Source organism: Pan paniscus, chromosome 3, assembly GCF_029289425.2.
Source record: "Pan paniscus chromosome 3, NHGRI_mPanPan1-v2.0_pri, whole genome shotgun sequence".
Classification (NCBI taxonomy): domain Eukaryota; kingdom Metazoa; phylum Chordata; class Mammalia; order Primates; family Hominidae; genus Pan; species Pan paniscus.
In genome coordinates this window covers 22842821-22854271 of record NC_073252.2, presented here as the reverse complement: position 1 = coordinate 22854271, position 11451 = coordinate 22842821, and the positions used below count along the sequence as shown (strand labels likewise).

General features: G+C 40.3%; 1 protein-coding gene across 1 annotated transcript; it reads right to left on the bottom strand.

The window, feature by feature from the left end:
- Positions 1-4890: 4890 nt before the first annotated feature.
- Positions 4891-5280, bottom strand: LOC106634670 (small ribosomal subunit protein eS27-like). The gene has a single exon (XM_014344587.5). The coding sequence runs from the start codon at positions 5246-5248 to the stop codon at positions 4994-4996; it is 255 nt and encodes an 84-aa protein (XP_014200073.1). The 5' UTR covers positions 5249-5280; the 3' UTR covers positions 4891-4993.
- Between the last annotated feature and the right edge of the window lie 6171 nt (positions 5281-11451).

Sequence of the window (11451 nt, the reverse complement as noted above, 5' to 3'; positions counted from 1 at the left end):
CAGAGAGAATTCTACACAACAGGGCAGGGAGTTTCACAGTGTTCTTCTATACAGTGTCTGGAATCTATGAACACCATCGGTTTCTAAGTTATGAGTTGATTTTTAACTACTGGGTTTAGGCCAGGCAGACCCAGGCCCGGTTTCGGGCCTGGCGCCGGGCTGCCTGTCTTTGGTTTTACTTCCTTGTTGCTTTTTCTTAAAACAGGTACTGAGTATAAATCAATATAAAACAGTATGAGAGGGTCTGTCTCTTCCCTCCATAGGATTGTGTGGAATAACTCTGGGAAGATATGTTCTCCATTTGCTCTGAGGGCTCCTCAGTAGAATTCAGCTCCTATTCCCACTGTGCTAACTTGCTCGATAATCCACCCTATATTCTGTGCCTTTCCTTTCTCAGTTCCCTACTCTCCTGCCAGTGTTTCCTGGAATCAACACTAAATTAATAACTTGCTCTCAACCCCTTGACTTAAGGTCTGATTCTAGGGAGCCACCAATGATGACATTGTCCTAAAATCACCCAATTAATAGGTGGAATACCTGGGCGATCTGACCCAGAAGCTAATGCTCCTCATACTTTGAAGATCTCTCCAGCCACCATGCTCCTGACCTCACAACAACTTTCTTCTCTCTAGTCTCCATCTTGCACTTCCAGTCTCCATCCCAGGGGAGCGTCCCAACTCCCATCTCCAGGGATGACCCATGTCTCTGGCCCCCTGGTGCACCCAAGCCAATCCCCTATTCCAGTGTCATCTTATGGACTCATCCCCCTTGCCTGTGTGTGGGGAAAAGAAAAAGAGATCAGACTGTTACTGCGTCTATGTAGAAAGAAGTAGACACAAGAGACTCCATTTTGTTCTATACTAAGAAAAATTCTTCTGCCTTGAGATGCTGTTAATCTGTAACCCTACCCCCAACCCTGTGCTCGCAGAAACATGTGCTGTGTGGACTCAAGGTTTAATGGATTTAGGGCTATGCAGGATGTGCTTTGCTTGTTTGTTAAAAGTCATCACCACTCCCTCATCTCAAGTACCCAGAGACACAAAACACTGAGGAAGGCCTCAGGGAACTCTGCCTAGGAAAGCCAGGTATTGTCCAAGGTTTCCCCCCATGTGGTAGTCTGAAATATGGCCTTGTGGGAAGGGAAAGACCTGACCTTCCCTTAGCCCGACACTCATAAAGGGTCTGTGCTGAGGAGGATTAGAAAAGGAGGAAGGCCTCTTTACAGTTGAGATAAGAGTAAGGCATCTGTCTCCTGCTCCTCCCTGGGCAATGGAATATCTGGGTGTAAAACTCAATTGTATATTCCATCTACTGAGATAGGAGAAAACCACCTTAGAGCTGGAGGTGAGATATGCTGGCGGCAATACTGCTCTTTAATATAATGAGATGTTTATGTATGTGCACATCAAAGCACAGCACCTTTTTCTTTAACTTGTTTATGATACAGAAACATTTGTTCACATGTTTTCCTGCTGACCCTCTCCCCACTATTACCCTATTGTCCTGCCACATCCCCCTCTCCACGATGGTAGAGATAATGATCCAAAAATACTAAGGGAACTCAGAGACCGGGTGCCGGCGCGGGTTCTCCATATGCTGAGCACTGGTCCCCTGGGCCCACTTTTCTTTCTCTATACTTTCTCTCTGTGTCTCTTTCTTTTCTCCGTCTCTCGTCCCACCCGACGAGAAACGCCCACGGGTGTGGAGGGGCAGGCCATCCCTTCACCTGTGAAAATCTTTTTCTTGCCAATCCGTGGCCATGACACACACACACACACACACACACACACACATTAAAAGAAAACTTGACATTTTGAAATTGCAACCCAAGACAGCTGGTTCCTTCCTCTTCACCACATTCCAGAGAACAAGAGGAAGAACTCTGTCTAGCAACTGTATACTTCAGAACAAGGTGTCAGAGTCAGGGTGCACCCCTCCATTGCTCCTCCATAACCCTCTTGGACACACACATTATTGTTGGCATTAACCTGAAATGCAAGGGGAGGGGAGGCTGGCTGACCAATACTAATTTCAGACAACTAAACACATGGAAATATTAAACAGCCATATCCCAAATCTATTAGATATCTGAAATCCAATGAAATGTATAATTCCTAATAGTGAAAACACCAACTTATTCTACTTCTTTCCTGCCAAATGTAATTGATTGGTTTTTGCTATTGCCATCCCCATTTAATATGTACAGACACAAACCTAAGAAATAAAATAGTGAGGGGCAAACATTTTGAATGTGTTTCATTTATCAAGTTGCAGCTCCTCCTTAAGGTTTTGAGTTTCTTTAAAAAACAAGATACCCTGCTAACTAATGTTTACCAGGTTAGAATTAGAGAACTGAACTACATTCCTGACTTCTCCATTCATTTTACAGAGTCACCTCAGGCAAGTTATTACACAAGCCTATCTCGATTTATTTATCTGTAAATTTGCAAACAAAGGAATCATCTCATTTTTCCTGCAAAACTTGGAAGGAAGATAGAATGATAAATCTATAAAAGCATATTGAACCCCTTGGGGAACAGCCTTATCTACTTATATACATTAAGGTTATGTCAGTTTTCAGCTTCCGATGGTCTTGTCAAACCAGAGCACTATTTCCAATACAAACTTCTCCTTGACATTCACATTGTGTTACGTCCTCAGTCCTCATATTTTAAGCTTGTTTGGCTCAAGCAGAAAAAAAATAGGAATTAAATCCAAAAATTGAAAGAACTGGCAAATAAAATCACAGTTTCAATTCTTGCATCCAAGAGGACCATAGAAATTAGCTTGTTGGATCAACTTGAATAGCCTCACAACAGAAACAGCTGTTTTGTGTCGAAGCAGTTGAAATATTGGAAAGCTCATAGCTTGGAGAGACTGTAATTCAGTAGTTTCTCTCTTTACCCACTCTCCTCAAGTGTTCACTGTTCCTTCCTGTTACCCATAATTGTGATTTCTTTTCTTCTGTTTTCTTTCTTTGCCTTTGCCTCCACTTAAGTTTCTCTTTTCTCTTTCCCATTTCTATCTCTCAATTGTCTTATCCTTGTCTTTTTTCTCACTCGTTTTTATTGCCATTGAACATTTAACTTTGCTACATGTTGTGAGAGAGAAGAGGAGAAAGAGATGAAAAAAGCAGAATAAAAAACAAATACTTACCTAAAAACTGCTTATCATATAGAAATTGCTCAAAAATATTCAGTGCCTAAATCAATAAAAATATCTCATATTTATGGAGAACATATTTACATTAAGGAATCTCTACAGGCATTTCCTATCATCCAACAAGGTAGATGGTGTTACTATCTTCATTTTCCAGATAAGGAAACTGAAGCTCAGAAAAACAAAATCAGATAACCAAGGTCACCCAGAGAGAAAACGACAGAAGAGGACACATAACCAGTTCTATCTGACTCAAAAGTCCATGTTCTTAACCACCATACTCTCTTGTAACAGGCATATGCCTGGTGCTTTCCTGACATCAGTTCATTTAACGGACATTAAACAAGAAATAGATTGCTTGATATGTGACGCAGCTGAAAAAAGCCAGACATGACTAAGACAGAGATTTGAGACACCAGCTCCAGCAATAGCTGTGTTAACTTGGCGCATTATTTAAATTCTCTGAGCTCAGGTTCTTAATCTGTAAATTGAGCTTATCTGTATCTACTCTTCTGTTTGATGCAGTGATTAAACCAGCTTGCTCCATGCCCTGGTCTATTAACTAGGCAAACAAAATGGAGAAGAATATTCAAGAGAGAGGAAATAAGTCATGGAGACAGGAAACGGAAATGATTCTGCCTGGCTCAGTTTCTCCCAGATACCCTCCCTCACCTGGCGAGCCAGGATTCCGCTTTCATGCTTTCCTGTGCCAAATTTTTTCTTGCACTTTCATGCACCAAGTTTTTTCTCCATCTCATTATCTCCCATAAGTATAATTATAATTCTTGGTTTTCTTATTTGTATCTCCCTACCCCACCCTGACCCCAAGGATGCCCCATAAGATCAGGGACCAAATCTGTCTTGCTAGCTATACCACCAACACACAGCCCAGTGCCTGGAGCACAGTTCGTGCTCAGAAAACATATGTTGAATGAATAACTGAAGGTGGAAGGGCAAAGGGTAAGGATGGAGAGTGAGATGGGGCAGATGGCACTGGATATTAGGACTCCGTACTCACATTCTTCCCAATTGTCCTCAGGGTCTGTTGGAAATGCAGTCACAGTCTTCACCCCTCTCATAACTATGCCATCAGCTTCTGAAGCCCTTGAATCAAGATTTAAGAGGAGTAGCTGTGGCACAGAGGGACCCGGGAGAGACACACTGACCTGTGTCCCCAGAAAAGACTGACTTTTGAGCACCCCACCCTCTCCCATCATTTATCTTGTCAGTGACTGGAGACAATTAGGTCTCCTTGATGGTGTGAAGAAATATAACTGCACTTCTATCTAGATTCAAGGTAAATCATAAAAGATACATTATTAAGAGTAATATTATAAATTACTCTCTGGGCAGTGCCATCAAGGCCCATGAATCCAGCTGCACCTCCACCAGCCAACAACTCCTGAATCTATACCCAGCTTTTCAGACCTGCTATCTACCTCCAGCTCTCAAAGGCACCTTAAACTCAACAGCTCTGAAATTGAAGATAGTGAATGCCCATACCCACCCCAGGGCCCCCATAAAAACTGCTACTTCTATTTCTTCTCTCAGAGAGGAAGTACTTTTATTTTCTATTTGCCATTATGACTTGGACCACTTTGTCTTGGCTCTGTGGCAAAGGATTGGACAATTCATATTTTCCAGAGGTCTCGTTTCTTAACTCTTAACAAAGCCGTAGCAAGTGCTTCTGTCTCTCATTTATAGCCATGCTTTTTGCCTTTCAATGAGAAAGTAAAACTGAGGATAGTTTCCAGAGCTTTCAGAACTTTTTTTTTTTTTAACCCAAAATGTGTTTATTGAGGTGGTTTCCCACTCATCTTGATTCCGAGTGCTTTTAGTGCTGCTTCCTCGTGAAGGAACAACCTTCTGTAAGCCTTGCTTTTCCTCCTGTAGGCTGGCAGAGGACAGTGGAGCAGCCAACACACAAAACTACCGTTTGTGCGTGGCTAAAGACCGTGGTGATTTTATAGCATCCTGGGCATTTCACATCCATGAAGTAGGAATTGGGGCTCTGCACCAGGCATTTCTTCTTGTGTTTCCTCTTCTCCTGTTCTGGAGAGGGATGAAGGAGATCCTTTGCGAGAGGCATGTTCTCGTGTGGGTTATGTCATCACAGCTGGAAAGGCGCTTTCAGAACTTTTTCCATTGAAATGCAAACACCCCCCTGGCACCTCTGAACATTCTGAGTAATTGTTGGGTTTTGGCGATGTTTCCAGAAAACCTGGCTTTCTTCTCCTGTTCATGGCTGGTTTAAGTTCTTCCCTTTCCAAGCACATTCGAGTGAAGTCAGTGGTTGACTGTCTCTTGCAGGGCAAACTCCCAACTTGAACGTTAAACAAAGAGTAACTTTTTCATTCCAAATTTGGAATTGTTACCAGTAAACCTCTGAACCCTACCTTTGTTACATCTCCTCTCCAAATGTGATTTAGTTTCTGGACATGTACCCTTCTCCTTAATTCTGTCCGTGACTTACCACAGCCCTGTAGGCAGCTTACCTAATGACAAGGTACCCAAAATATCAGTGTGTGTTGTAAAGATAATGGCAGACATTGCCTTGGATTCTCTAATGTAGCCATCCTAACTGGTCTAAAAATTATCCATCCACATTTTAAACTATTTTATACAACCCATGCTCTCTAACCCAAAGCATCAGTGTAACATATAATAAAGCCACCAATCTTTTCTATCTTCATTTCCTCATTAGGATAAGTAATCTGAATGGGTAAACTAAGAAAGCAATTGCCAAGTGTTCAATTAACACATCACCAGATTCTGATCTTAGAATCAGCTCAGATATGTCTTCCTTACTTATTGTCTATAATACATAACCTCGATCCTGTAGTGCCACCATACACTGGCAACCTGAAAGATGATGCGTTCCCCACTGTTTCACATGTGCTCATCTTTTGGGGAGGAATCATGTTTGGTTTTACTTTCGTTGTTCATAAATTAAACTCAGTGAATATTTATTTAATAACTGTGTGACCTAAGAAAAAAACTTATCTCATGGCTCTTAGCAAATACATGCTCAGACAGAGAAGAAGCTCTATCTCATCTGGAGTGGAGCTAACAGTGGCTAACGCATGTGGAAGAAGAGCAAGTGAAAACTAAGAAGGAATTAACTGTCCTCTATTACTTGCTCTGCAAATCTGGTAAATCATCTGCAATCTCCATACCCACAAAATATCAGATATTCAAATATCATAACACACCCCAAATAAAAATTATCAGAAATCAGAGTATAAAATTCAAGTTAAAAACACAGCTGTCGGCTGGACACAATGGCTCATGCCTGTAATCCCAGCACTTTGGGAGGACAAGGCGGGCAGAGCACCTGAGGTCAGGAGTTCGAGACCAGCCTGACCAACATGGCAAAATCCCCATCTCTACTAAAAATACGAAAAGTAGCCGGGGGTGGGGGAGGGGGTGGCACATACCTGTAATCCCAACTACTTGGGAGGCTGAGGCCGGAGACTTGCTTGAACCCGGGAGATGGAGATTGCAGTGAGTGAAGATCATGCCACTGTATTCCACCCTGGGCAACAGGGTGAGACACCATCTCAAAAAAAAAAAAAGAGAGAAAAAAAGTGTCTAATTTAATAATAAACTTCTTTAAGACTCTGTTTCATCTTCTGAGAAGTAGAGTCTTACTATTATTTCAGTGATTCTACAAATCAGTCATGGGCCTTTACTTACTGAAGTCTTAAGTAAAGCTTTGCAAGCCTATGACCCAAAATCAAGTCCAAAGATCAATACTCATCTTTAGCAATAAAATTTACATATACAGTTAATTGTGATTGTCTCAAAAAGGAAAACATTTGAAAAACCAGGTGGCAGAAGAGACTGAAATACAAAACAACTTTTAACCATGAGACTCTAACTACAGTTCACATCTAGACACTAAGAAGGCTCAGGCACAGTACTGGCCATACAGTATATGCTGAAGATATTTTCCTCAAGGTATGTAAATATATTCTAGAGCACTCCCTGAGAAGCAAAGTAGCAGTTCTGCAAAACTGCTGATCAGCCAGCACATCTGGATGTTATGAGAACAAGAAGAAAATGGCATCACCCATGTGAGCCATATTGACCTTGACCTTGTGACTAGGAAAGGCACTGTCTTGGACCTCTCCTCTCAGCCATACATCCCACCAGCTCTCCATTCCACTCCATGGCTGGCCAAGATGTATTTTTCTGAACATATTTTATACACTTTAGCAGGCTCCAGGAGATGAGATTTTTTGGGAGGGGCTCAAACTTGAGGCCGTAACTAAAGTTCTAGTATGAATAGCAAGGTTCCAAAAGATGGATTTTAAATAGCCATAAATTTAATAATCGAAAGTACTTTAAAACTGTAATTCACAAGGCAAAACTTGTTGATTGGAAACTCTCATTAGCACAATAGATTTCTCTTTTATTATGGACACATACACAGACACACACAGTCTTTCCATATGAAGCTAATAATACAGACATGAGGACTGGGGAGATGTGTGGAGGTTATCAATTATCAATGTTTCTATTCTAAGAAATGCAATGAACTTACTATTTATCACTAGAAGAAAAAAATGCATTTTTCTTACAGTTGAGGGATTGCCGAGGGAAGTATAACATATCTGTTAGAAAACAATTTAAACCGGGAAATAAGATTTTGAGTAGGTGACATACATATGTAGAAAATGGAGATTCTTTAAAAGCAATTTGCTCAATCCTTAGAACTTTCCAAGTGACCAAATTTACAAAGGAATCAGTGCAATCACTTTACTGGGGAAAAGAATACTGGAGAGAGAATCTTCTCAGTTGAATCATAAATTCACTCAATTTTTACTATTCTGTCGCCTGTCTCCTATTTAGAATGCCATTCTGGGATGCTAACATATGGCACAGAACAGTACTGAGGGCCACAGGATCCAGGGTGGCAGAGGCAGGGAGAGGTAGGGAGAGAGCTAGGTTTAGCAGCATACTGCTTTAAATCAGCTCTTCTGTTACATAGCAAACATGGAGATGTGTCAGTTTGCAAAGAAATAAAATGAAAGATTGCTTTCAAAGCCCTCAGAATTGTCCTTGCTTGGAGACATTGGAAAAAAGTTGATTTCAATAATTGAAAGAGAGTTTTGCAGTGCGTGAACAATCAGCTCCCCAGAAGATCCTGTCTACACGGCCCACTGACTTCCACGATACCTGAGTTAAGATTGTTCTATACCCACAAACAAGCCAAGAAGACTAAAATCTGTGTCTCCTTTTCCAGATTCCATTAAACATGTGAAATGTAAAAGTTAGTAATTAAAATGCCAGTGAAGATCTGGAAATGATTGCTTCCCTGATATGGCCATATTACGAAATGAAAAATTAGCCCAGTCTGGGTTGAAGTTTTTTCACTTGATAAAAGAAACACTGTCACAGACACCCATACTTTTCCACCACAGCACAGGTAGACAAATTTTGTTTAAAGTTCTATTTTTTCAATTCCAAAGAATGGAATTAAGTTCTCATTTATTTTTCTACCAGTGGAAGCCCAACTCAAAACAAAATTTTAAAATTCTAAGTTTGATTTCACATCCCTAAAATCAGGAAAGGATGACCTTATTTATAACCCTGCTTCCAAACATGGCCACGTGGAAAATATTCCACAACAGCCAAAATAATTCCATTAATTGTAATGACCTTTCAAGATGATCAGATCACTACATTTTATCTCAGTCATTCATTCCGGAATTGTCAAATCTTTTTGTTTGTTTCATTTTTAAAAATTTGTTTACCTTAAATTACAAGTAAACATTGTATGTATTTATAGTATACAACATGTTTTGATATATTTATATATTGTTGACTGGCCAAATTCAGCTATTTAACAAAGCCCTATCTCAAATACTTATCATTTTTTTGTAAAAAGAACACTTAAAATCTACTTTCTTAGCAATTGGCCATTTCCATGTCTTCTTTGGAGCAATATCTACTCAGATCCTTTACCCATTTGTAAATCAGGTCATTTGTTTTATTGTTATTGAGTCATTTGATTTCCTTATAGATTTTGGATTTTGTCCACTTACCAGATAAGATATATGGTTTCCAAATATTTTCTCCCATTCCATGGGTTGCCTCTTCATTCTGTTTATTACTTCCTTGCTTGGGCAGAAGCTTTTGAGTTTGACATAATCCCATTTCTTTCTTTTTGCTTTTGTTGCCCGCGCCTTGGGGTCATATCCAAAAAATCACTGCCCAGATCAACATCATAGGGTTTTCCCTTCTATTTTCTTCTATACTTTTACATTTTCAGGTCATACATCTAAGTCTTTAATCCACTTTGAGTTGATTTTTGTGTATGTTGTGTGATGAGGGTCAATTTTTATTCTTCCACATGTGGATATCCAGTTTTTCCAGCACTATTTGTTGAAGAGACTGTCCTTTCCTCATTGGGTAAGGAAAGTCTCATCTCTGGGCTGGGCGGGAGGCATGAGATCATAAGAGAATATGGGGAGTGATATATCACCCCCCTCTCCTCCCCTGGATATTATGATCCACATCGCATTGGGGTAGACATTCCCTCGATATGGGGAGTAATATCATCCCCATCTTGCCCCCTGGATATGGCAATCCACATCACAGGGGGGTGGGCACTCCCCACGATATGGGGAGTAATATCACCCCCCTCTCTTCCCTTGGATATTGCGATCCACGGTGGACCGGCAGCTTGTTTACGAAATTGTGAGCAATCTCATCTTCCCCTCCTGAAATTACGGACTATTTCCAGACAGGTGTACGCCCTCTGCAGTATTGGCAGTAATATCGTCCTCTCCCCACCCTTGATATTCAGAACAATATCACAGGTGTGTTTTTACTCTCTGCGATATCAGGTGTCATATCATCCTCTCCCACCTTGAAATTAGAAACAATATCACTGGGTGTGTGTACACGTTCTGTGATATTGAAAGTAATATCATCCTCTTCTCTCCTGGATCATGGGAACAATATCACTAGGGGGTGTACATTTTCTGCGATATTGGGAGTAATATCATCTCCTCTGTCTTTGAATATTAAGGACAATCTCACAGGGGGTTGTACACTCCCTGCGATATTGAGAATATTATCCCGCTCTGTGTATTCAAAAAAATCACAGAGTGGCTGTACACCTCCTGCGGTATGGGGAGTAATATCATCTTCTCCCCTTCTGGATATTAGGAACAATTTCACACGGGGCTGCACACTTTCCACGATGCTGGGAATAATATCAACCTCTCGGCCTTTGAATATTAAGAACAGTATCACAGGGTGGATGGACACCCCCTGCGATATCGGAAGTAATATCAGCCTCTCTCCTCCATGGACATTAGGAACAATATCCCAGGGTGGGTGTACACCTCCTGCTATGGGGGGAGTAACATCATCCTCTCCCTTCCTGGATATTCGGAACAATATCACAGGGTGGCTGTACACATCCTGCGATACTTGAAGGATTATCATCCTCTCCCCCTCCGGATACTAGGAACCGTATCACAGAAGAGGTGTACACTCCCTGCGATATTGGGAGTGGTATCATTCTCTTCTTTTGTGAATAGTAGGAGCAATATCACCGGGTGGCTGGACACCCCCTGCTCTATTGGGAGCAATGTCATACTCTGACCCATGGATGTTAGAGTCAATATCACAGGGTGCGTGTACACCTACTGCGATATTGAAACGAATAGCATGCTCTCCCTCCCTTCTAATACCGCACAGGGTCTATCGCAGTTGTGTGTAGACCCTGTGTGGTATTAGAAGTGATAATAGTGATAATGTCATTATTAATCATTAATATTATTAATTATGAATTATGAATTCATAATTATGAATAGTATTCATAATTATTAATTATGAACACTATTATTAATAATTATTAATTATGAATAGTATTAAAATTATTAATTATGAATAGTATTAATAATTAATAGCAACGAATACTGATTCCTGACATAATGCTCTTAGTTATTAATTATTAATATTAATAGTTGTTATTAATCAATATCCATTGCTAAGCTTTTATTAACCATTGCTATTGCCGATATTGATTATTAATATTAATCGTTCTTATTGATATTAATAATTAATATTAATTTCATTGTAAGCACTTTAATTACTAACAGTAATGATTGATATTAATTAGCATCATTTTAATATTAATAATTGATATTGGTTATTAATATTAATAAATATTATTCCTGATATTGGGAGGGAGACGATGCTATAACTCCCAATATCGCAGAAGGCATACACCACCTGTGTTGTTCCTAATAGCCAGCGGGTAGAGGATGACAT

Coding starts and splice junctions, on each gene's coding strand:
- LOC106634670 (XM_014344587.5), bottom strand. CDS start 5,248: ATGCCTCTCGCAAAGGATCTCCTTCATCCCTCTCCAGAACAGGAGAAG.